This window comes from Argentina silus, assembly GCF_951799395.1.
Source record: "Argentina silus genome assembly, chromosome: 5".
Classification (NCBI taxonomy): domain Eukaryota; kingdom Metazoa; phylum Chordata; class Actinopteri; order Argentiniformes; family Argentinidae; genus Argentina; species Argentina silus.
Window position 1 is genome coordinate 10639974 of NC_139659.1, and position 26421 is coordinate 10666394.

At 43.4% G+C, this 26421-nt stretch overlaps 4 protein-coding genes across 6 annotated transcripts; 3 read left to right on the plus strand and 1 right to left on the minus strand.

Moving 5' to 3' along the window:
• Positions 1 to 267: 267 nt before the first annotated feature.
• Positions 268 to 2107, plus strand: nfkbil1 (nuclear factor of kappa light polypeptide gene enhancer in B-cells inhibitor-like 1). 2 transcript variants are annotated; one of them, XM_083670889.1, is made up of 4 exons: positions 268 to 649; positions 776 to 888; positions 1145 to 1256; positions 1360 to 2107. In XM_083670889.1, the coding sequence occupies exons 1-4, from the start codon at positions 376 to 378 to the stop codon at positions 1944 to 1946; spliced, it is 1086 nt and encodes a 361-aa protein (XP_083527015.1). In that variant the 5' UTR covers positions 268 to 375; the 3' UTR covers positions 1947 to 2107. The 2 variants fall into 2 exon arrangements, with proteins under 2 accessions (XP_083527015.1, XP_083527016.1); XM_083670890.1 differs by having other exon boundaries at positions 268 to 640.
• A 1948-nt stretch (positions 2108 to 4055) lies between these two features.
• On the plus strand, positions 4056 to 12119 carry atp6v0a2a (ATPase H+ transporting V0 subunit a2a; the record flags this gene model as incomplete). The annotated part of the gene is made up of 20 exons (XM_083670808.1): positions 4056 to 4172; positions 4781 to 4859; positions 4995 to 5092; positions 5348 to 5485; positions 6163 to 6260; positions 6356 to 6482; positions 6848 to 6930; positions 7076 to 7169; positions 7329 to 7541; positions 7663 to 7813; positions 8056 to 8195; positions 8290 to 8447; positions 8617 to 8707; positions 8853 to 8971; positions 9085 to 9295; positions 9626 to 9745; positions 9968 to 10087; positions 10206 to 10323; positions 10503 to 10674; positions 10886 to 12119. 20 exons carry the CDS (start codon positions 4056 to 4058, stop codon positions 10986 to 10988), a joined length of 2550 nt encoding a protein of 849 aa, XP_083526934.1. The 3' UTR covers positions 10989 to 12119.
• Positions 12120 to 12349: 230 nt separating this feature from the next.
• ewsr1a (EWS RNA-binding protein 1a) lies at positions 12350 to 20537 on the plus strand. Of its 2 annotated transcripts, none has more exons than XM_083670532.1 (16): positions 12350 to 12411; positions 13274 to 13310; positions 13470 to 13521; positions 13621 to 13759; positions 13967 to 14168; positions 14374 to 14693; positions 14856 to 15051; positions 17202 to 17239; positions 17948 to 17965; positions 18053 to 18168; positions 18291 to 18420; positions 18600 to 18719; positions 18928 to 19069; positions 19279 to 19376; positions 19670 to 19961; positions 20145 to 20537. In XM_083670532.1, the coding sequence occupies exons 1-16, from the start codon at positions 12396 to 12398 to the stop codon at positions 20182 to 20184; spliced, it is 1956 nt and encodes a 651-aa protein (XP_083526658.1). In that variant the 5' UTR covers positions 12350 to 12395; the 3' UTR covers positions 20185 to 20537. The 2 variants fall into 2 exon arrangements, with proteins under 2 accessions (XP_083526658.1, XP_083526659.1); XM_083670533.1 differs by having other exon boundaries at positions 14380 to 14693.
• Positions 20538 to 21033: 496 nt separating this feature from the next.
• LOC310804694 (sushi domain-containing protein 2-like) lies at positions 21034 to 26128 on the minus strand (the record flags this gene model as incomplete). The annotated part of the gene is made up of 14 exons (XM_083670012.1): positions 21034 to 21227; positions 21410 to 21504; positions 21666 to 21849; positions 21978 to 22226; positions 22313 to 22471; positions 22964 to 23107; positions 23323 to 23591; positions 23684 to 23769; positions 23953 to 24154; positions 24320 to 24494; positions 24827 to 24994; positions 25142 to 25293; positions 25664 to 25862; positions 26062 to 26128. 14 exons carry the CDS (start codon positions 26126 to 26128, stop codon positions 21034 to 21036), a joined length of 2343 nt encoding a protein of 780 aa, XP_083526138.1.
• Between the last annotated feature and the right edge of the window lie 293 nt (positions 26129 to 26421).

Genomic DNA, 26421 nt, shown 5'->3' on the forward strand with positions numbered 1-26421 from the left:
TTTTACCAGCAGAATAAATCTATTAAGCGTAAGAAAAGATTAGTTCTTGATAATGGGCAACCTGAACTACTTGCCTTGGCTCGCCTACATACATTTGGGGCTAACAAAATACTGACACCTAGTGATGGAATATCAGAAGTATAACATGTGCGGAACTGAATGTTTCAGAGCCAACCTTCAGTGGGATTTCTTAAAAATAGGACCGGATATTGGCGCGAGTGTTACGTTTTTATTGGTCCTTACATTTGATGACATTTTGTTGAGTTAGCAAATTGGCCTTGTGGGTTGTTGATAAAAATGTATATCACCTAGATTGCGCAAAGATTGCGAACACAGACATTTTGTAATTGGTTAAAGACAGTACAGGGGGTCGCCATGGTGTCTAGTCAACAGAAACGTGTTTTGAGATACGTGGAGGAGGGAAGTTTAATGAAGCTGAAGTCCTACTTGCGTAAACACTCAGACGTCGACCTCAACTTTTCTCTGGGCAAAAAGCAGAGGACCCCCTTGCACTTGGCATGTTCACAGGGTGACGACGCCACCCTGCGGCTTTTGTTGAAGCATGGAGCTGATATTCTTCGGAAGGACCGTAAAGGGGAGACACCTCTACACATTGCAGCTAAGAGGGCTCTCAAATATGGTAAAAGAGGTGAGGATGGTGGTTAGATGTGCGAACGGTACTCTATGATGTGTCTAATCTAAGATAAAGTTGTCGGTATTAGCTAAAATATATTTCTAAACCGTTATCTTCTCTTTATCTTCTCCTGCCACTCAGCATATGATGACCTCGTCGTGCCTCTACGAAAGAGTTGCCCAGATGCCATGGAAGCATCAAATATTGCTGGAGTCACACCTCGGGACCTGCTGCAATGGATGAAAGATGAGAAGGTACTGGTGTCCACTTTGTGTGTGTGTAATATAATTTGTTGGATGGTGTGTCATGATATTGATCTTATTTTATGTCCATGATCTGTATATCTGCATAGAGCTGAGAGGAGAGGTCTATACTTCATCTCAACAATGTGATATGTATGATTACATTAAGATCTGGTGACATTTTATCAAGGTTGGATAATAAGTGGTTTGGTTCATTATAACTAGGCCAAATCAACATTTGTATGCTATTTTGCTCATGTTCCAAAAGCCTGCTACGAACTCAAGCACTTCCCATGACAAAGACCCTGAGAAAGATTGGAGAGACAAGCTCTTTGGTGAATGCCAGGATGAGTTCTTTGAAACCTTTGGACAATATGATGGTAAGGGTGCAGGATTCTCACTCCTAAAGTATGCAATTTGATCATAGCATCATCCAGCACATCCGGTTGTTATATTTGTAACATTGCTGTCTTTCCCTGACAGAAGATGATATCCCTCTGGACGATGATGACGAGGAGGGCTTTGGGGACTGGGCGGATCGAATTAGAAAAGAATATGTTACTAAACAAAATTCTGCTCAGGCTGAAAGACTAGCCTCAGGCTTTGGTGCTAAGAAGAAGAAGAGTAAGAAAGAGGCTGAGGAGGAGGAGAAAAGTCACAGGGAGCTGCATGAGAGGCTGCAGAGGGAGCATGCGGAGTACCTGGCACGTGCCGCACGGAAGGAGGAGGAGACGCGTCAGGGGAGGAAGAAGCGATATGAAGAACGGTGTGCGGCTACTTTCCACAGTGACACTGCGGCCGCCGCCACAAAGCTGAGTTATAGGGACATCCCCTGGCCGGCACCGCAGGGCACGGTGGTGGAGATGGTGGAGGTGATGTTGCATGGCACAGACCGGAAAGACGTGGCAGTGTTCCGGAAACTGCTCCGGAAACAGCAAGCCACCTGGCATCCGGATAGGTTTGCCCAGCGCTGCGGAGCCCGGCTACAGCAGGGAGACAAGCAGAGGATCCTAGACACAGTCACTGCACTGTCACAGGAGCTCAACAAGCTGGCTCAAAGCCTGAGGTGACATATTCAGAATGGCATGTGACATCTGAGAGGTTGTGCTGTCTGTCATCAGCTACTCAGTCAGCACTGGACATGCAAGGCATGTGCTGTTCGATTTACAGGCTCTGTAAAATTAAAACATTAAAATTTAAATGATCTACTCATTTCTTGATCATATTAAAACCATATTTATAGAATAAGACAGAAACTGTAAAGCCTCTCCTTTGGTTGCTCTGGGACTATTTGTGTGTTCACCTCAGCATTAAGACGTGATGTGATAAATGATGGTGTTTGATAGCCTAAATGATAATGTCCACCATATTGCATGTTCACCTGATTCTCTTTTTGTACTCACAAATAAAAGTTGAAACCAGGTTGTATAAAGCCCACTTGAGAGAATTACAAAGCGAAAATCATGCAATGAGAATTCTATTTTGAAGGGAGCTCCACTGTTTTCCCACCTGTGTCTATTTATACGTTTCATTGTAATGACATTGTTTTAACCATGGTTTTTTTCATGATCATGGTACCTTAACAGAATAAAGGGACAACTGTCGGGAAGCAGTGTCTGTTGCCCTTCTCACTCAAACTAGTTAAACATGTTATCCATTTATACAACTCGATGACCTCCATGAGTTAAGCATTGGGAATATTGGCAGGGTACCCACTGGACCGTGATACAAACAAAACAATGACACCCTCTCTCACCCTCTGATCATAAGAACAGAACAGAACAGGAGAGTGCATATGAAGTCAATCTGGATCAGAAAAAGTGCACAGTAATATTTTTTTATGGTCAAGCAAGGTGTTAAAATTAGAAACAAGTGGAGCAGGACAGCAAGTATGAATCTGCCACCTCCTAAAATCCTGCAAATACACAAAGAAAGGGCAGATGGTCGGCCCCAATTTCAGTGATGGAATAGAATAAATAAGATGATACTCTGGTTGCCAGATTGGGTATAAATGCACCTTTCACTTATGGAAGCAGAATATTGTCATGCTTTTCAAAGGAGTTTGCTGAGAAAATGTACACTGTAAATGATATTAAATGTTTATTAAAAAGATTAAACCTATAAAAATATGAGGTAATTGAGCTGGTGATATGATAAAGAGTCTAAGGCATATTTATCTTGCCACTTCTGCTGGCTTTTTGATTTGGCTGCAATTGGCTTTTTAAGTTCAGTGATCTGTAGCCTACGTAATGGATGAAGTCTACCTTTTGTTCGTGGATAGTAAACTACCCTGCTTGAGGTTGGGTTTATTATAGCCTTCAGCCCATTGGCTTCAAGCCTGCCAATTTCATCCCAGAGCATGCCCTATCCGTCAATTCACCGCACAATATATTGTCAGTAATTTGAATGAAGTGGTAGCTCGGCCTATCGTGTTGGACTTTGTTATTTATTTATATTGATTTGTTTATGTATTTAATATTTTAGTAACTCAAAATAATGCACGATCGTATAGGCGTAGGCGACGTCTTCAGTGGTGGGGAGCACAAGGAAAATATCTGGCAACCCTAAATCTGTGTCAATAGCCGGGTGGTAGAGTAGGGCGATTTATAGAAAGGCTGTATTTATGACTAACCCAACTGTATGATGTTCATGGCTCTATTTAGGGGGTGTTATTTTCATTAGGCATTAGCCATAATGCATGTATTACGTTTTGGCATATGAGTCGCTTATTCTTCTACAGCATTTCGCGACCCTGCGACGCCGTCGACTCGTCGTGATAGAGACGACGATAGCGGCAGCAATTAAAGGTACAGGCTGACGCGTTATAATACCGCTCGATAAAATAGGTGCAATTGATTGTCGGCACGTTTCAGGCTATTCTTTGTTTTCTCACAATTCAAGCGACCAGACCACGCGCTGTTATCGATCATATATGACACGAAAGAGGGATATCACAGAAGGCTGCAATACATTATTTCAAATTGAGAGAATCTCATTTGTCGACAATACATTTATTTTCGGGACCTTTTGTGCGTGGCATGAAAGCCACCGAGTTTGCGAGTTGTGGGTTCGTATTGTTAAATAAATGAACTAGGTGCTGCTGCTGCTGCTGGTACTTCAGTCGTCGTAGTGTGAATCAATAGGCCTGAGGAGATTTCGTCAGCAAGGTGGCAGATAAGATGGGGTCGGTGTTCCGAAGTGAGGAGATGTGCTTGGCGCAGTTGTTCCTGCAGTCCGGTTCGGCATACGATTGCATAAGTGAGCTTGGAGAAATGGGTCTGGTCGAGTTTCGAGATGTAAGTATTCCACCTGTCTGTAATGCGCACTTGTATAACCTTCCTACTTATATGACCTGCAATGTAGGCTACATAAAATCACTGTCTGTCTAATTAGTGTAACATTCTGGAGATGGGGGGGGTGTTTGGGGGGGGGGGTGGGTGGGTGGTTGGTTGGGACTGACCAGTGCATCCAGAGGTAAGTATGCCAATCAGTCCAATTGGACTGATGTCCTACTCAGTGATAAATGATTTATCAAATAGTAGAACAAACTGATTAAGCAAAGCTTTTAAAGCCCGGATATGCTCACAGATAATTCCTAGCAGTTGTCCCTACTGTATTAGGGAAATCTCGATTCAGGTCTGTGCATCTGGATTTGCTGGTATTGCAGGCCTTTACCACACAGAACCTCATAAATCAACCTTTTCCCTCAGGTGCTTCTGCCAACATAGTTGTATTGTAAGCCCGGACCTAACCTCATTAAACCATTGGAATCTTACTGTACCTACAGCATGCAACTGTGATAAATCATTTAACTGACTTTTCTTTTGTTTTAAACCATGGATGTGAGCATGGTGTCCTTCTTTGATGGCTCGGTCGCCTCACCTCTGTGCTCCTCTGGTTTCAGCTCAACCCTAGTGTCAGCTCGTTCCAGCGCCGCTTCGTCAGCGAGATCAAGAGGTGTGAGGAGATGGAGAGAATTCTGGGTGAGACAACTGGGAGGCAGCATCTCAACGCACACTCGGCCACAGTAGTCCAGACCGTTGTTATGTGTTGACACTGATTGTTTTATGATTTGACAACTGTATGCTTTTCTCTGTGTGTGCTTTTTCTTTGGACAGGGTACCTTTTGAGGGAGATCAGAAAGGCAAATATTGCTGTTCCAGAAGATGACGCTAGTCCAGTTGCCCCTCCTCCAAAACACGTTCTAGAGATCATGGTAAGTCTGTTGTGTGGTAGGCCAGTTAAGGTCTGCTGTGGTTGATGACATTTATTCACGAATGATTTATGGAACGTCACTGTCTCCTTAAAGGGTTTGTGAAGGCTTCATAAATGCATAAATATGTAATTCATTCAGTGTGTTTGGGGTTTGGGGTGTTGATTGTGCTTTGATAGTTTAGAGGAACTGACTATGGTACAATAGTTATGGTCAAGGAGTGATGACTGTTTGTGGTCTACCTGCTGTGGTCCTCAGGAGCAGCTACAGAGGCTGGAGGTGGAGCTTAGCGAGGTGGCCAGGAACAAAGAGAAGCTGCAGAGGAACCTCCTGGAGCTGACAGAGTACACGCACATGTTGAGGATCACACGCACCTTCATACACCCCCGCTCCCGGGTTAGTCTGCCCACACACACACACAACCTTAACACCAGCTCAACCATCCTCATGCATGCATCCATTTATCAGACAGCATGTGGTCCTCTGTGGCTCAGTTGGTAGAGCATGGCGCTAACAAAGGTTAGGTTGTGGGATTGATTCCCGCTGGGACCATATATATTGAAAAATGTATGCACTCACTGCTTTGGATAAAAGCGTCAGCTAAATGGAGTATATTATTATATTATGCCCAACTCCAATTCATTCTCAGACACAACTGTCTGCTAACATCGTATCATGCTGGCCTCTCTCCTCATGTGGGTTCACCATAGCCTGGAGTCAGACAGGGTGAAGCAGAGGGAGACTGCTGACACTGATTACATGACAGTTACACAATTGGTATTGAGAGTATCACCTGACTCTTACTGGCTGTGGTGCTAAAAGGGGACTCAAACGAACAGACAAAAGTATTTTCAACAATGTCATCTCTGCGGGAGAAGGCACAGTGTTTTCATTTTACAACATCAAAAACATATTTTTACTCCTCAGCTTGATTCTGCTTTGTGGGCTTGTCGCTAGTAGCTTGTCACCTACACTCGGCGACATCATTTTAACTTAAAATTAAATCCAGACATCATATCATGTTTGTGTGTACAATAAATGATTATATATGATTGTCTTCTCCTTGTATTTAGCACGAGGCCCTGGGCCCACAGTATGAGGAGTTCACCACTGTGGAGACCGACTCAGTGTCTGGATGCACCAGTATGCAGAGGCTGGGAGCCAAGCTGGGGTGAGTCTAAGAGACTAGCATGCCTAATACACAATCAGACAATGGTATGCATAGCTAATCCGCAGCGAGTGTTGAACTCTCTCCTCTGGCTGTAGGTTTGTGTCAGGTCTTATCCAGCGGGTGAAAGTGGAGGCATTTGAGCGCATGTTATGGAGGGTGTGTAAGGGCTATACCATCCTCAGCTATGCCGAAATAGACGAGAGCCTCGCTGATCTGGACACGGTGGGTAAAAGAACTTGGAGTAATGGACAGGACAGGAATATTAGGAATAACAGGAATCTATGTACATGTAGTCAGGTCACTGGCACATACTACACTCACCGCTCAATACTTTTACATCAACAAGCAACGCCATTTACAAGACACTCTCGCATTGTGACTGCCAATGGCCCCTGGTCCTAGCATAGATTTGTTTTTCTTATGATGACTGATGTATAGATGATTTGCTTACTTTAGACAAATGCGTCTGCTAAATGTAAAAAATGTAAATGTAAACGTAGTAATGTTACTTACTGTATTATTATACTGTAGTTTATTGTAATGCTATGACAGGAATATTATCTTGTGTTCATTACCTTACCTTACAGGGTGAGATCAGCAAAAATGTGGTGTTCCTTATTTCGTTCTGGGGAGAGCAGATTGGGACGAAGGTTCAGAAAATCTGTGACTGGTAAGTGTGCCTATCATTATGACACTGACATAATAATCCATTGCAAATGCATAGAGTGGCAACATCTCTCACAACCTATCTTAGAGATCTTTATCGGTGATCATTAATCTCTCTTTTTTTATGTCTCTTTCTTGTTGTCCACCAGCTATCATTGTCACATTTACCCCCACCCTGAGAATGACGAAGAGAGAGCAGATGTGATGGATAGCCTAAGGACTCGCATCCAGGACTTGCACAATGTAAGTCTGGGACTTGGGAAGGGCTTAAAACGTGTAAATCTATCTCTGTCCTAACTAGGTTTGATATGTAATGGCGAGATGATATTTGACTGTATGAAGTATGTGCACTTACAGAGACAATAGTAACAACACATTTACTTGTAATGTTCCCTCCTCCAGGTGCTTCACCGCACTGAAGACTACCTGAAGCAGGTGTTGCAGAAGGCCTCTGAGTCAGCCCTCACCTGGGTAGTGCAGGTGAAGAAGATGAAGGCCATCTACCACATCCTCAACCTGTGCAGCTTTGACGTCACAAATAAGTGTCTCATCGCTGAGGTGTGGTGCCCTGTCAACGACCTGACCAACCTGCGGGGGGCGCTAGAGGAAGGCTCGGTGAGTGAGCAGCCACAGAGCCTCCCTGCTGTGGAGGGTAGTCCTACAGAAAGCATGTGGTGCCATTTCTAAGATTAATGTATTTCATGCAGGCTTTTTTTTTCTTTCTTTTTTTTACTAGAGAAAAGGTGACGCCACCGTACCGTCCTTTGTAAACCGTATCCCAAGCAACGACACGCCACCCACCCTCCTCAGAACAAACAAGTTCACCTCTGGGTTTCAGAGCATCGTAGAAGCTTATGGGGTCGGAGACTACAGGGAGGCTAGTCCAGGTGAGTACGCATACAGACAGAGACCTACAGGTGACTGACATGAGATGAAGGAGACATTTCAGAAGCAACATTTAAACTAGTGTAGCTGTCTTGGCAGCACTACTAGAGAACTAGTACGACTAAAGACATCAGATAGCCTGGTCAGGATGAACATACGATGTGGGACTACATGTTACTAGCTGGTACAGACAGATACCACGGACACAGTTCTTCACCTGATAATAGTATACTCTAATTGGCAGCTCCCTACACCATCATCACGTTCCCCTTCCTGTTTGCGGTCATGTTTGGGGACCTTGGTCACGGTGTGGTCATGACCCTCTTTGCCCTGTGGATGGTGCTGACGGAGAAGAGCCATAAGCGCAAACGGTCTGACAATGAGGTAAGAGTCCCTTCCGATGTCATTTCTGTTTTGTCGTAGTGTCGTTTTTCTCGTTTTCCCTTTGTGTTGTTATGGTTTGTCTGGTCTTCCTCAGATCTGGGTGACGTTCTTCGCGGGACGCTATATCATACTGATGATGGGGATTTTCTCGGTGTACACTGGGCTGATCTACAACGACTGCTTCTCCAAGTCACTCAACATATTTGCCTCAGGCTGGAGTGTGAGGGCGATGTTCACCGATCAGCAGTGGACGTGAGTCATCAAAACAAACACTGTCAACACATGCGCCTACGCCTGCATATGCAAATCCTGTATTGTGATTGTATTATGAATATGAATGTTTGGTTTTGCATTCTGCTATGACTGGCTGTGGTAATTGTGTTCATATCCACATGTTCATATCCATCATCTTTTATTACAGAAATGAAACCCTCCAAACAAATGCTTTGCTCACTCTTGATCCCAATGTCAGTGGTGTCTTCAATGGACCCTACCCATTTGGCATTGATCCTGTGAGTATACAGTGTACACACACAGAGGACACACAGATGTTACACACAGAAACACACAATCACACATAGCTTTATATCTTGCCTTTACTGAATAATTGTTTCCAATATTATGTTCCTGTTATGTAATGTTGTTTCACATTCACAGATATGGAACCTGGCTGTGAATCGCCTGTCCTTCCTCAATTCCTACAAGATGAAGATGTCTGTCATTATAGGGGTCGTGCACATGAGCTTTGGAGTGGTGCTCAGTGTCTTTAACCATCTGTGAGTGAGCAGTCCCTAACTATAGTTGAAGAAAACATTGTAGGTTTGATAGAAAGAGGTGACACATCAGTGTGTCTCCATCTCTCTTCCCTCATCCTCTGCCATCCATTCAGGCACTTCCGACAGAAGTTTAATGTCTACCTGCTGTTCCTCCCTGAGCTGCTGTTCCTGCAGTGTCTCTTTGGCTACCTGGTCTTCATGATCCTCTATAAATGGCTGGCATTCAGTGCGCGTGACTCCCGCCTGGCCCCCAGCATCCTCATACACTTCATCAACATGTTCCTTATGCAGGGAGGGGACAACACTCCTCTCTACCCGGGACAGGTGGGTCCTGATCCTGAGTGCCTGACTCTGTGTATCACTGTGATAAGTGAATGTATTTTACCATATTTTCCCACCTAGCTCTTTTTGACCTTGACCCTGTGTTTGCATGCTGCTCCATATTTCAGTCCCATTTAGGAATCTCCTGGTCGTAATCTGAATTAATCCCGCCTGCTAATATGATTGATAAACCAGCTGCTGCCTCTTTTTCCCTGTACTTTCACATCTAATCCACTGTGTGTGTGTGTGTGTGTGTGTGTGTGTGTGTGTGTGTGTGTGTGTGTGTGTGTGTGTGTGTGTGTGTGTGTGTGTATGTTGTGTGTGTGTCCACAGACAGGGCTGCAGGTCTTCCTGTTGGTGGTAGCTCTGCTGTCGGTGCCTGTGATGCTGTTAGGAAAACCTCTCTACCTCTATTGGCAGCATCGTGGAGGAAAGGGCCTGCGAGGGCGCAGGGTGAGTTTTGTGTGTGTGTGTGAGAGAGAGAGAAAGAGAAAGAGAAAGGGGGTGGGGGGGTGATTAGTCTGCCAGTTGTTTGATGTGTGTGTTAAGCTGTCGGAGACCACATGCATTGCCCCCCTGTACTGTGTGTGTGTGTGTGTGTGTGTGTGTGTGTGTGTGTGTGTGTGTGTGTGTGTGTGTATTCAAGTGAGTATATGTGTTTTTGTCTATATTTAGGGCTATGAGAGAGTTCGTCGTGTGAGTGAAGATGACATGTCCACAGCACCATCTTATGATGATGATGAGGAGGAGGGGCTTGATGACCTCATGACCAGCCGAGAGACTGTGCCTAAGGAGGTCAGAACCTCGACAGTAACCACACCCAAAAGCTAACCCATTAAGAGTTGCCTGAATTTCCATAATGTTGTCCATTGTGTGTCTGCTTAATGCTTTTCATTGTTTCTTCATCTGCCAGTTTGACTTTGCGGACGTGTTCCTGAACCAGGCCATTCACACTATAGAGTATTGCCTGGGCTGTATCTCCAACACTGCCTCCTATCTGCGTCTCTGGGCCCTAAGCTTGGCCCATGCTCGTGAGTATAAGACCCACTCCTGGAAACCTAAATGGTCACAGGAGGGAAATTACTTTGCATCTTAAATAAATAATGTAAACTAATTTGTCTCTAGGTTCATAGAGTATATTGATCATTGTGTGTGTGTGTGTCTGTCTCTGTCTCTCTCTCTCTCTCTCTCTCTCCCTCTCCCTCCTCAGAGCTTTCAGAGGTACTGTGGGCCATGGTGATGCGACTGGGCCTGAGGATAACCACCAGACTGGGGGTTCTGTTCTTGGTGCCTGTGTTCAGCCTGTTCGCTGTACTCACTGTGTCCATCCTACTGGTCATGGAGGGGCTGTCAGCCTTCCTCCATGCCCTTCGCCTGCACTGGTTAGTCCCTCTCTATGCATAGTGCTGTCTGACTTACTTGTTCATTAAATCCTTCTCTTACTTACATATTCAGTCGCTCTCGTGCTTGTTCACCAGTGGCTGCCCTCTCATTTGAGTGAAATGATGAATATCTCATTCTCCCCCTCTTTCTTCTTTTTCACTCTTATGGATTATACTGTTAATCTAAGACTGCTTTCATTTCCATTTCTAGGGTGGAGTTCCAAAATAAATTCTACCACGGGACAGGTGTGAAATTTGCCCCCTTCGACTTCTCTCTCCTGCCCTCTGTCTTTGAACAGGATGGCTTACTGTGACAGAGCCAGATTCACTGGGTTTGAGTAGGACAACATTACGTTATTACCTGGATGGATGTTCTGAGTTCAAAAGAATGGTGGCACACTCACTGTGATGATGATGGCAAACCCTCTGCATAACAGATGGAAACTGATGTGGCGGGACGACTTGTAGCAACGTTTTGCACCATTGGACTTTTTACACTATTGGCTGCACTGACTGCCTTACATCAATGCGTTCATATCCAGCTAACCTCTGAGCACAGTGGGGCTCAAGACTCTCAAATAGGTCTGTTAATATTTTGTAGTATTGAGGTATTGCTGCATCTCATGTAATGGCCATGTAATGCCAATTTTGTGAACATTTAATTTGCTTCTTGCGGGATATAATAGTTTTTTATTGCTAATTTATTCTTTAAGATTCATATTTATCTGAGGCAACTTTAATGTGCAAAAATGTTATAGCAACACTTTTAACATGTACAGGAGGTCATATCAATCATCCTGAGTTCTAGTGCCATACATTTCTCCCCAATAATCACAGGTAAATACCACAGGTAAATACCACAGGTAAATACCACATGCAAATATCACAGGCAAATATCACAGGCAAATACCACAGGCAAATATCACAAGTAAATACCACAGGTAAATACCACAGGCAAATAAAAGGTATAAAAGGTGACCACAACAACTTAATTACTTATTTTTGCAAAGAACATTGTCACAGAGCACTTTTCAAAAAGCAATGCAGAAATGATTGTACAATAAGAATCAGCATTTTCACTGATGACATAAATACTGTGGTGATGCCAAATATGATAGGTGCTATACAAACGAAATGTGTGCACAAGCTTTGAGTATTTTTAAATGTTTGATTTGATATTGTTATGATAAATGTCCGTTTATCATGAAAATTAAGTTTTGAGGAGTTAGAGTAAAATGCATCATATCAGGTAACACCTGAAAGCAGGCAACCCCTCGGTTGAGGTTGCTGAAACCTCACCTTCGTTGGGGATGTCTTGGTATTGATCATAATGATAATTGTTTATTCCTGACTGTGAGAAGTAGGTAGTATTTGAATCTTATTTATAGGTCGCATTCTCATGTGATACATAACGAAGAAATTTCAATACATTTCTTCCAAGAAATACCAGCAAATAAAGAGTCCATGCTCAATGAATTATTTGTGAATATTTAATAAACACAGGTCAATGAATTCAGCATTTGGAAATGTCACTTAATCGAATTATTCGGGCTCAAAGGACAATTGTCTAACTGGTTGTCCAATGAATTCAAATGAACGTTCAGAAGTGGTTGGGACCAATGAGTAAAAGGAGGTTGGGACAGTCCGCCCACAGCTCAAGTGTGTTGGTACGCCCTTCACTGCTTCTGAGAAAGCCATTAATTGTGAAGAAGACCCACGAAATGGCGTCAGCCGCTGGTAAGAAAAACGAACCCTCTCAATGTTGTACACATCTATAAACATTATATTGTCTGTTGCGTAAATACAACAGGCTTCATGAAGGTAATTAATTTAACGGTTTAATCTATGGCCGTTAAGTGCGTAACCTAAGTGCAGGGGGAAGGGGTTGGCGAACATCTTAGTAAGATTGTGGGTCTGATTAATACCTGCAACAAAAACATACTTGGAGCGCTCCGTGTTATAAATAACGTCGTATTGGGTATCAAAGTGTTATCGTCTATACATTCTTCAATGGTCTTGAGAAAGAAAAAAAGAATATGTACTGGGAACTTAACCCATTAGCACATACGTTAACACATCTAACCGGAATCTTAATTTATATTCCAGCATTTAGACAGGCCCTTGCGTGATACAGCCAGCTTGCTAGCCACGAGTGATGATGGCAAGATGATTATATGATGGCATTTAAACGGCTTTGAAAACGTAAATCATTTGTTATGGAGGGAATTAAATGATTAGACCCAATGTGCACAGCTGGCTTGCAAATACATTCAAGGAACAGTTACCCGGTGTAGCTAGTAGTGGCTGGCTAACATAGCATGCATAGGAAAAGGTTCAAATGTATCAAATTTAATTTGAAAGACTGCTGGGCGCCAACGGTGGACCTTATTGCGTTTTAACTGAGGCCAGATGTATCATTTGGTATCTATAGCCCTATGCCACTAGATGGGAATACATTTCTTAAATAAATGTTATACATTGCATGTGATTTTTCATGAATTGCATGCCTTACGTAAAACGTTTATTAAAGTCACCCATGGCTTTTGTCACAATTGTCCTCTGACTTGGTTAAAGGTTGGCTTTTTCTTTACTTCTGTAGACTATAACACCTATGGCCAGGCAGGAGGTCAACAGGGGTAAGTGTACCAGTACTGCTGCTGTGATGTATTTATTGTGAAGTTAGAGATTAACATACCCCCTAGTCCACTTGTCTTACATAATGGTAATCATATTATGATTAATTAGTGCTGAAGGTGGATGCATGATGGTTAACCAAGGTTGTGTATGGTTTTTAGGTATGGATCGTATGCAGCCCAGCCCTCTCAAGCTTATGGACAAAACGCACAGGTAGGCTCATCAGCCATCATGGGGTGGGTGATGTTCTGCCCTGCATACCTTAGTAGGCAAATGACACCCCATTGATTACGTTTGTGTTATGTTTTGCAGCAGAGTTACAGCCAACAGCAGGGGTATGGGTCATACAGCCAACCGGCCGAGTCGACCTATTCACAAGGTAGTAACTCTTCGAGCGGCTACTCCCAACAAGGCTATGGGTCCTCCTACAGTCAACAACCTCCAGCTTCAGGTGAGAACCTCTATTCACAGTTAGAAAGTGACAGAGACATTGCTAAGGACGGGAGAGTATTTTCCTTTATTTAAAAAGTCAAGGTGAACATATCCATAGATGGTACAATTTGAGGCACATTTAAATATACGCTAGGTTGCTGTGGAACAGCTGGGACTTTCCAACAAAGGTAAAAAAAAAACAACAACAACTTTGTTTTCTCCTCAGCTGGATACACAGCTCCAGCCGCAGCTCCGAGTTACAGCCAGCCAGTGCAGGGATATGGAGCTGGAGGGTACGATGCCAACCCCACTGCCGCCAGCACCACTGCCAGCAGCAGCCAGGGCTCCTATGGGGGGCAAGCTGGATATGGAGCCCAGCCTTCATACCAGGGATATGGACAGCAGCAGGCTGCTGGACCACCCCCCAGGTACATGTCTATGATGGTTGTATTCTTGTATGAATCTGAACATTGTGTCAATGTCTTTCTGAAGATGCTTTGTGTAGGTTCTGCCTGATCTTGCCTCTGTCTTGAAGAACTCTGCTTTAGAGGTTAAAATGTGTCTCGTAAAGACAAGTTGCACAATACAACTGTTTGAAATGTTTACATTCCTAATTGTATGGTCTTCCTGAAGCTACAGTGCCAGCAGCCAGCAGCCCTCCAGCTATGAACAGAATTCCTACTCCCAGCAGCCTCAGCAGAGTTCATACTCCCAGCAGCCTCAGGGGGGATACCAGAGCCAGCAGGGTGGCTACAGCCAACAGAGCACCTACAGCCAGCAGGGCAGTTACCAGCAGCAACAAGCCCCTCCTCCCCAGCAACAGGCTCCATCCTCAAGCTATGCTCCTCCATCAAGCTCCTATGGTCAGCCACCTGCAAGTCAGTATGGCCAACAGAGTGGTGCTGGAGGCAGCTATGGACAGCAGGGTGAATACAAACCACCAAGCCAGTACAGTAAGTCTGCCTGCCTTTTTGTTTGTGTTTTGACTGTTTTAACTTCATAGTGCAACATTTTGATGGTATATTGGTGGTATAGGTGCTCATTCTAGTCCTTTATTTTGCTTGTGCATGTAGAGTTCTATGGTGTGTTCTCATTATTGTTGCTTCTCTCTCCAGGCAACTACAGGCAGGATAACTCCAATGGTGGCGGAGGCTACTCTGGGCCAGAGTCTGGTGGATATGGGGGCCACGGTGAGGGCCGAGGCATGGGTGGGGGGGAGAGCCGGGGACGAGGCCGTGGGGGGTTTGACCGCGGCGGGATGATACGTGGTGGTGGAGGCATGCGTGGTGGAATGAGCAGAGGAGGAATGGGGTAAGTCCTCGCCCATCCTTTCATGTCATCACCCTTGTTCCCTTACAGGAGCAGTCAGCCAGCACAGGGCTGAGAGCCGCACACCACCCCTCCCTGAGTAGGGCAGGGAGCCAAGTTAAGCTCAGCAGATAGATTATAGACATATTTACAGCTTGAAATGCAATTGAGTTGAAGGCATTGGGATGTCTGTAATATTTTTAAATGGCTTGATGACTACATCCTGTGTATTACTCATATTACAATATGTTGTGCGGCTGGTTGCTGCTCTCAGCCCTGCCACTGCTTGGCCAAAGGTAAGAAGGTAACCTCAATCTAAAGACCATAAGCAAACATCTCCCCTTTGATCCTCTACTCACTGATCAAGTTGTCTTCTCAACTGACCTTTTGTATAATTTAAATACCAGTTTGGTTACCTTTTTAAGTACGCTCAGATTTAATCACATGAGCACAGAAGAGAGAGCCAAGGTCAGTTGAGACATGAGTTGTTGGGAACAGGGTGAAGATTCTGCTTGTTTTGGGAGGCTGTTACTACAGAGCTTTTATGCTACACGACCATTCTATTATGGTGTAGGCACTTTATTTTTTAAATGAGAGCTCTTCTGGTCACATTCAAAATGATCAAATGGGTTTTATTGGTATTGGAGGAATTGCTGTAGCATCTTGAAAAAAAAAAAAAAAACTCAAGCCAGATTTAACCATTTCTCATACGGTGGTATACAGTGGGCCAACATTGCCACAACCTCTATGTATACTATCACTAACACCATCTACTGTATATTTATATTTTTAGGCATGTATAGCTCCAAACATACATGGATACATGGAGTCCAAGTAGCCTGTTTACAGTTAGTGTTAAGTGTAGTAGTTGTTCTGCTAACAGCAACAAATTTCTGTCTAACATGGATGAACCATACAGCTTTGTTGAGGGGTTGTTGTCAAGATTTTGGGGAATGTATTCAACATTTGTTTAAAAAAAAAAAAAAAAAGGTGAATGCATTGCATTGGTGCACTTCAAGGATAGAATTTCCAAAAGTATTCAATGTGCACTTTTTGCATTTGTAGAGTCAAGGCAAGATTGTTTACTTGCAAGCGAGTTGATGGTACGCTTTAAATGACACGGATGGATAATGCTTAGCTCTGTGCTCACAAGTGCATCGCATCCACCTTTATTTATCATATACAAATATGACGGACATAACTGTCAAACTGGTTTAACTTAAAATGTTTTGCTGAAGTGATTTCTGAACACTTTTCTTTAACATGCTTTGTCGCATTTATATGCTACAGGTAACAAAGTGAGAGCCATGTAAACACACCAAAACTTTTACAGTACCGCTACTCAGTTCTGAGTCTGGGCCGGCAGTCTTTTGAAAGGGGACACATGAGATGGTGTCATCATATAACGTGAAGAGGTGTCCAAAAATGACCAAATGTCACCAAGAAATAAACGAGTTGTCTTTTTGAAAGGAAAATGTTACTCTGAATATGAATGGTAGCTTCTTTTTTTTTTAAAAACAAACAAAAAAAAAACTGTGTAATAGCTGCATTAATTTTGTTAAAGAAGAATGTTAAATGGTTGATTTCTTTTACCTGAAATGGCTGCATGCAAGAGATACGTGTAACACGATTGTTTGAGATGCAGCTCAGAACAGTGGAGGCTGCAATGTGTATTAACTGTCATGTCAGTCATGGCATTTTGTGGGTTGAGGGTGAAACTTGTATTATGTATTGACCTTATCCATAAAGGGGTTCATGTGAGTTAATTATGGTTAGGTAGGGTCCTTTTGAGATCCAGCTAGTTCACTGGTATGTAACTCGAGCTGCATCTGAAACAATTTAAACATTTCCCATTGTGTAAAAATCTGGAGTGTTCTACCCCAATGGTAATAAGCCACCCCATTCTACCCAACATGATACTAGAAAGTTAGGCCGACTGATTTTAATAAAGATTTATTCAGCAAGGGAACCCGTAGAGCTGTGTAGACAATGGCCCTTTGCTTGTATAAGATTCAAATAGATGCAAGTTAGTTTCTTTTGGGGGCTTAAGAGCGAGCCAGAGCTGTGCCCCAAGTCTCCCCCCCCGTCCCCATTGTGGTTCAGAAGTGGCTGTTTAAGGGAAATCGTCTTCATATCTCCGCTTATTCCCCCAGCATCGCTGGAGACAGAGGTGGCTTCAGTAAGCCTGGTGGTAAGTTTAATGAGAATTACCAGACAATACATTAGAGTTTTATACATGCATACATTTTCTCTACTTGTCATGTTGTTCAGTCTTTTTTATAGTCAAATGGGGGGAAAACAAAGCAAATATGATATTGCCGGATATTCATTTTGGGGTTTTATTATGGGGTCCCACTGAAATGTTCTGTGACCACACATACACTAAAGATGCTTTAGGGGGATTTTCAATCTATGAATTTCAAGGGTCTGCTCAGTCACTTACAAGTTATACACAAAAGTAAAGTACATGTTCCCACTTTTATTCTATTGGTAAACATTCCGAAGCCATTTGGTTTCTCACCTTTTTGTTTTGAGTAGTAATATTTCTTTGAGCAGTAAAATGGTCGTTACATATAGCTTTCAGATGAGGTGAATTTTCATTGGTGTTTTGGGTGTTCAACGGTAAACCACTTTTTATGACATTGGTTTTCCAAGGATCCAACATTTTTTCCACTTCAATTATTTTCTGAATTATAAGGTTGCAACACCTTTTTGTGTTTTTTATTTTTTATTATTATTTTTTATTTACTCAAAACGGAATGTTCAGAGGATCAAGTGTGCCTGGGGAAAGTGAACCTGTTGCAGCATTTGTAAGGTAGATGACTAGGCAAATGTGCATACTAATGTTGTCTTTCTTCTGTCTTCTCCTTTACCCCTCCTCCTCTGTGGACGGACATAGGACCAGACCCAGACATGGGTAAGTACAGCTTGAATGAAAATAATATATTTGTGTACCTCCTGATACATTGAACCTGTGTTTTAACGAACCTTCAAATCTCGGTAGGCCGCCCAGAGGAGCAGGATGACTCTGAGAACAGCACCATTTACATCACTGGTCTTACTGAGAACGCTAAGCTGGAAGAAGTTGCTGAGTTTTTCAAGCACAGTGGTATAATCAGGGTAGGTACCCCAAGCCTCTTTTTCAACTAAATATTATCGTTATATTAACAGTTCTGGGAAAAAATATGGTATGGCTGGATTAATTAATTAATTAAGTATGTATACTGGCTCTGATCTTTCAGATAAACAAGCGCACAGGTCTGCCTGCCATCAATATCTACACAGACAAAGACACAGGGAAACCAAAGGGTGATGCTACGCTGTCCTATGAGGATCCACCAATTGCCAAAGCTGCAGTGGAGTGGTTTGATGGTGAGTTCCGCAGTTCCCTCTTCAGTTACTAACAAGGACCCTTTTGAATGTCTGTATCTTTAATAATGGCATGAAATGGCCTTGGTGTGAGCTTGATGAGCTGCATCCATAAGCTGGGCAGTGCACCTCAATGACACTGAATAAGTACCTATAAATCATCTTGACCTTGTTCTGTCCAGGCAAAGAGTACCAGGGGAAGAAGCTGAAGGTGTCTATGGCCCGCCGTAAGCCCATGATGGGGATGATGCGTGGAGGCATGCCCATGAGGGACGGCAGGGGAGGCATGATGGGCCGTGGCGGTATGTTCTACAAATCCCATTTCACAGATCAGGAATTTCAATATTTCCATTGAAAGTCATCCTATTGATAGTTTGTTGCAATATTTGAGGATATCTTGTTGACAAGAAAAGGCTGACATGCTACATTGCTACAATCATGGCAGTTAGTGGCTGCTAGTATCTCACACTTATGGTCTGTATGCTGTCTGTCATCCCCTTTCTCACACAGGAATGATGAACCGCGGTGGTATGGGGCGTGGTGGAGAACGTGGAGGCTTTATCCCAAGAGGGGGTCCCAGAGGCATGGGCAGGGGTGGACCTTCGGGGGGCAACATGCAGCAGAGAGCAGGAGACTGGCAGTGCCCTAATGCGTGAGTACTAAATTATTAGGATGTTCTATACCATGTATGAATGACTGTAATACATACTGTTTTGATGCATCTTGATGAATGCTAAGGAAATTGCACATTGATAAGCCTGTGACTCTGATATTCTGGTCTGGCCTTCAGAGCTTACCGACAAAAAACAATTGTAGACTTTGACACTTTTGGATGGTGCTGATTGAGGTGTGTGCTTGTAGGGGCTGTGGAAACCAGAACTTTGCCTGGAGAATGGAGTGTAACCAGTGTAAAGCACCCAAACCAGAAGGTTTTGGACCACCACCGTTCCCCCCTCCAGGTAAATGCCTTGCTAAAATGACGTAATTGCTTAATGGATTTAATGACCCACTTGAAGAATTTTGCATTAATTCCGAAGGACATGCTGTGCACTTGCTTTTGTAACACATTGAGATGCGTTCATCAATTATCATCTCTTGATGAGCAACAGAAACTTGATTACTTCCTGAAAACTGTGATATGTGGATTTTACTGTTCAAACTGTCTGGCTGAAATTGAAGCAAGCGAATGCTGATGTATTCAGAAGGATGAAGTGGTAAGAGTAGTGGGTTGATCCTTGTGTTGTGTCCCCAGGTGGTGACCGTGGTAGGGGTGGCCCAGGCATGCGCGGGGGCAGAGGAATGGACCGCGGAGGAGGAGGAGGAGGGGGCCCTGGGGGACCTGGAGGACCTGGAGGACCTGGAGGCCCAGTAGGCTTCCGTGGAGGAAGAGGTGGTGATCGTGGAGGTGGATTCAGAGGAGGGCGTGGTGGCATGGACAGAGGAGGATTCGGAGGGGGCAGGGGCCGTGGTGGCCCTCCCATGGATGACATGGGCAGTCGAGGCAGGAGGGGCATGGGCCCCCCTGGCAAGATGATGGAAATGAAGTGAGTTAACACCTTTTGGTTTTAACATCCATTACCCCTCACATAGCTGTAGTTTCATTCATGAGATAATCACTCTTAATGCAATTATACTCAATTTAAACTCTACAATGAGTCTAAATTGAGGTTCTGAAAGCTGCCTTGGCTACTGTGTTGACTAACTGATTGCATTTCCTCTCTCTCCAGGGGAGACCATCGCCAGGACCGCAGAGATCGCCCCTACTAAAGGACGAGACTACTGCATAGATTCCCATTTCACACAGGGTTTATTTTTAAAGGACCATTTTAAACTTGTTATTCCATAATTGTTCACGGTTTATGATGGAAAAATGTGATGGCTTTATGACTTTATGTGACAGTTTATTTTTTACCAGTTTTATTAGTTTCTTCAGTTTTAATTTCTGGTCATACACTTGTTACCCAGTTGCAAACGCATGCTGTTTGGTGTACAGACTGATTGTTGAAGGTGTATTTGTGAATCCTTGTGATAAACAATTAAACATGTTTTGTTTTTATAACTATTGCTCCTGTCCTCATTTCACTCCTTTTATGATGTTGAATAAATAAATAAAAATGTCACATCTTGTATTTTTTTTTCAACAGTGGTGAGAGGGGATTGTGTATATTAGTTTTACCAGAGGGGGATGGGCAATAAAGTCAACAATCTTTGGTATTACCACAGCCCTTTCGGGATTGGTTCTTTGGTATTACTACTAAGATTTGGGGAATGATCATTTCACTGAACTATTGTCCTACTCCAGATGTGGAATATTGTGGACATGGCTAATAAAACAAACATGGATGTGGATCAGTAGTGCAGTGATGCTGTTTAATGATTTTTGGTGACCATGGGAAAATAACAGGACAGAGAAGACCAGTGAAGAATCACATGTGGAAAGAGTATGATGAAGGTTAAGTGACCCAGTACCAGTAGTCAATAGTGACCAGTCTTGCCTGTAGAGTAGGAACCTCATTCACGAAAGAAAATGTGGCCATAGTCGCAAAAAGAATCACACTGATTTTCAGTATAATTTTAATTTGGGATTTGATTAAAAAGAAAAATGCCAGTGTGATTTTAGCGTCGATTCATACCATCCACACAGTATGTGTTTTTACCAGACCACTGGCCACTGCCCTGGCATGTTCGCTCCTCTGGCCCTTCCAGGACATAGCCGGGATTGCAGGACAGCTTCACCGTGGCCCCTTGGAGATATGTGGTGCCCTCCTTATTTCCATTTTTGGGCGGAGAAAGCCAGCCGCAGGACACCACTTAAGAGGAAAAAATAGGCTTTTTTATGTTCAGCAATAAGGATTCTTAGAAAACAACTATGTGGTAATCAAACCCCTGATCTCAGTAAATGTTAGGTATTATTATTGTCACAATACTGAAATTCAAATGATATTATGGTTGTGTATGTCCTAGTTTTGTATATATTGTGAGAGTTGCCTACCTGGTTCCAGATGCTTTACTGTAGATCTGTGGCTTTGAAAAGATACTCTGGTAGCATTGCCCATCTGCAGACTGCGAGCCATCAGGGTATCATACCTACAGTATGGATTGAAATGTTGATGTATTCAAATACATGTTATTATTGCAGAATAGGAATGTGCCTGTTTAGTTAGAAATAGCGTTATACTGAAGAGTACATGGTAACAATGAACAGCAAACATTGTAATCCCTGTATCTCTGATCAGTGTTTATCATACCTACAGTACAGAGAGCCCTCTCCAGAGCACAGCTCAGTGGCTGCACTGATGAGAGGATCATCTGGGTCCTCAGGGACAGAAAACACTGGAACAAAACTGACGTCATGTTTGGGAGCATGGAGATATGTGTTCAACAAGTGCTCTGAATCATATGTGAAGAGAGAAGACTCGTTCAAGATAGCCCCTGGAATATATACAAATAACAAATATGTTTTACTCAATAAGAAAAGTATTTGCCCACTGAGGAATGGGGAATAAATAACACTGTCTGCTACAGCTACAGACTATATATATAACTTTGTATGTACTCACAGCTTCCCCCAAATTTGAACAGCTCCTCTGCATTGCTCTGATCAGTTAAAATGTGACCATCACTGGTAGTAAGGTCATTCTTGGGGTCACCGTTCATCTTTCCCAGCAGACCACGTGTGGAATCTTTGAACTCCTCTGGGAGGAGCACTGTGGTTGTCATGGTTCCCTCTCGTAGTCGCAGTTCCACCCCAGCTCCAGAGGGAAACATTACCGTCACATTTGTAGGGATGGGCGAAAATACAAACACACCTGGGAGAGAAAGTTTGATAGGCAACTTAGAATGGCACATTTTTGCATATATCTGGGTGCAGCTTGTGTGCTCCCTGTGTGCTCACCTGTCAGATCCATCCAGCTCTGCTCAGAGAAGGAGAGGGACTTCTGGTTCTGAAGCACCTCCAGGTAGTCCTGTCTGTCGCTAAGTCGCACTTCAATTACATCAGAGACCCTCTCTCTCATGGCAACTGCTGACAGCTTTGTTGATCTTACTGTTGTGCCTGTCAGATTTAATGATTATTATATCAATAGGTTTCATAGTTAATAGTAAATTAATCAATAATGCCCTCGAGGCCATGATTTATTACAATATTGTCACTAGTAGTGGGAGTTGTTAGGCACGACAGGCAAACCGCTACCAAGTGACAATATTGACGATAAATCAAAGCTACGAGGGCATTAGTGCGTTTATACAGTTACACAACAAATCAGAAAATTGTGACGAAAACAATGCTTTAAGTATTTATTTTGTGATAGATTGTGGGGATTTCTGTCCTGCGCTGAGAAATGTACTTCCCAAAACCACAAATGTTATCAAGGGAACGTGATACACAAATCTACTGTGGCGTAGGAATATTACAATAGGTGATTTAATCAATAGGTGATTTAATCACAATGCTTGTTTTCATCAATCCGTTGTATAGTAATAGGATCAATAATCAACCGAAGCCAACGGAAGTCTCTTTCATTCTTCAGTGTTCTTAAGAACTCACCATTTGTCAGTTGTACTGGCTCTGTTCTTCCCTGGATTGTCAGTCCTTTGGTGTCTGAGATCACAAGGGAGTACTCCCCCTTTCCATTGAAGGAGTAGCTCATACCATCAAAAGTTATGAAATGGGGGTCTCCAAACACCATGGCTAGGGAATTAAATCATCACTTAGAAAATTGCACACTTGAACTGAAATGTTATTAAAAATAGAAAAACAAATGGACCTTGCAGACATTAAGGAATAACTCTAGTTGTATTAACACTCTAGACCTACTTAGATTACCAACCTCACCTAGAGCCTTTAGTGAGGTTATCAGCAGTGGCCTACATGATGACTTTAATTAAAACAGCCATACTATTGACCTGCTTTTGGTGCTTGGTAGGTCCTGCAGTCGCTAGAGGGGCGGTGTGTGAAGTAGGACTGACAGTTGTCAGACCACAGGCAGCAATAGTAGAAGCTGAGGACGTCAAATACCCAGTGGGAGAACCCAGGGATCCTGGGGGGCTTTTTGTAGGGGGGTGAGCCCCAGTCATGGCTTCTGTCTGGGCTACTCCCTCCGTTAGAATCCGCTGTCAAGACCTGGGCCCCTGTACTGTCGTAGCAACACTGCTGCCCCGCTGCGTACTTGGGGCTGTCAACAATAAATATGGCAGTGGTTACATACAGTACTTAAAAAGGACCCACTGACGTAAAGCTGATGAGAGTGAGTTGTCAGAGACTCACCTAGCTTGTATGGCCCTCACACAGTGAACACTGCCAGGGTGGTAGGTGCACACACTGCCCTTCTCTATATCACAGCCATAATCTGTCTGAGGGAAGAGATAAAACGCAAACTCCTGTGTGCAAAACTTTGCGCACCAATATTTAGCCAAGTGATCCCCCATTGATTATGTAAAATAAAATGTGCATGTTGTGCTTCCCTGTATCTTGTGGTCGCTCACACACATATTAACCCTAACCCTATTAGCTCAGGTGTTACTGCCCACACTTACATGGAACCTCCCGGTGTCTGCCCTGGCTTGGGCCAGAGTGCAGGGACAGTCAATGATCTCACTGAGGAAGTTGGGCAGCCGCTTCTCCTGCTGGTCCCAAGCCAAGCACTTATCCAGTGCCCAAGCTGCTGAGTCCTGCCTGAACTTGTCCTCCAGATGCCAAGCCAGAGCATGGTCCTCACTCCACACTGCATGGACGTTCCTAGGCCATTCAGACATAGTTGATCAGTTTGTTTACTAGAATAGGTACTATACCTATGGCATGTCTATGTTCTCCAAGTATAGTATGGTGTATATACTGTAAGCAACTGATGTGTTTTCTATCTGTTTACATGTGACTCCTAATTTCTTGACTCCTATGCATTACCAGATCCCATCTGGCTGAGTGCTGGGACTGACTCGCACACATCCAAGCTCCCAGTCTGAGAAAGGCTTCTGTGTTGGCTTGGGAATAAAGCTAAATGAGCCACTATTGGGCAGGTCCTTCGCCAGGGAGTAGAGGTACTTCCACTCAGCCTGCCGGGATGCTGAGTAGGGTTCCCCTAGAAGATAGTATTCGACAGAAATCAATCTATGGAATAAGACTTTTGAACTGATACTCTGAGCTGGCCAACAGCACTACCTGCCGCTCACCTGCTACTTGAATGCACTGACAACACTTGTCAGAGTGCAAATAAGACTGGGCAGCGCTGCTCTACTTACAGGTATAAAAATAACAATAAACAGTATCAAAAGGGTGCTCATTGGAAACAAGGTCTACATAGACTGAGAGCAAAAATATGTTGTAGCTTGAGTAGTATTGTTTCATGTTTTTTCGACTCAAGCTAAAACATATTTTGCTCTAAGACTGGACAGACTGTGTACCGTGACTCACCTTGCTCCATGTATCCCCACAGCTCCACGTTGACCATCTCCGCTCTAACCAAGGAGATGTTCCACGTCATGCTTAGGGAACCTCCAACATTCGGGGTGCCGTAGTATTGCCATTGTGTTGAGTTTCCCAAAGCTACTTTGAAACGCGGATCTACCCTTCCTGGATGAACTGTATAAAACCACATGAATATTAGTGTATTTCAGAGCAAACTGGAATGGTTTAGGAAGGTGTATTGAGATGTGTCTGTTTGGACTGTTGTTGTGCTGAATAGCTACTGTGCATGATCACTTATACTGAAGTACAAGCCCACTGTACCTGATAGCCATGTTCCATGTCTGTTGAATGTGGTGCCATTGTCTGTGGAGATCTGAAGAGGAACAGGTCCTGTCTCATACAGCAAAGGTGAGATGCAGTGGGTTCTGCTATCTGTGTCCACGTACCCCACAGTTTGGATTTCATCATTGAACCTGCCGTTATCAGAGTACAATAAAAACAGCTTATCTGGAAAATGTTTCATGTCTCAATCTCAAACATAAACCCCACATTGTTCAACGAGCACACATTAACTCTAAAGTTGTATGGGTTACATTTCAGATCAAGAGCACAGAATGTCTGTTCGCGGCATAGCATACAGAAACTCAGCAACATGTGATGTTGTGAGGTGACAGTAAATATTGATCCTTCTAGCATTGCGACAGCCAATGGCCCCTGGTCCTAGCATAGATTTCTTTTTTTTTTAATGATGACTGATGTATAGATGATTCACTTACTTTTGACAAATGTACTTTTGATAAAAGCTTCTGCTAAATGTCAAAAAAATAATAATGTAAATCCTACCTACAGATGATATGGGAACTCTGGTTAAAAGCTGTATTGAGGACAACAAAGTCTGTTCCGCCGAACACTGTTCCAGAATAGGGAGAGACCTCCACACAAAATTGTCTGTAGTCTCCACAGCAGTTCTCTAGAGAGAGGCATGTAGGATGGCAAGAGCATGTTTCCAGTTTGTCTCCACATTGTCCCTCACATGTCTGTCCTGTAAGAGATTAATGCATTGAGGGTCGTTGACACATTGAGGGTCATTGACACAGTGGTTAAAATAGATCCCGCAGCACAGTATGACACTTACTGTGACACAACAACGTTTTTACTGTATTACTGTAGACATTCAATGTATTTTTATCTTGTGTGGACCAACTCACAATGAATCGCAATTATAATGTTAGTCGACTCACCTGATATCCAGTTTATGTTTGAAACCAAAAATATGAAAATCACAGCAAGGTGAGAGGCTCTTCCCATCCTGAGCTGGGGCTTTTTATGTAGTAACAGTTTGTCCTTTATTCTGTTATATCATGCTATAAGACGTACATCCAAATATGTGCAATTTCTTGAATGCAGAGTTATGGAACATGCCTAACAGTCCATCAGATGATCCTTGACTGGTCACCAGCATTTATAAACACCTCTACTGGGTAACGGTAGCAAAGATCATTGCGATTTCACAAGCACGCAGCCTGTCATGCTGCCAAATCCACCTCCCAAATCCACCTTCCTCTCTAACCAACTGTCCACCAGACAGTTGGTTAGAGACA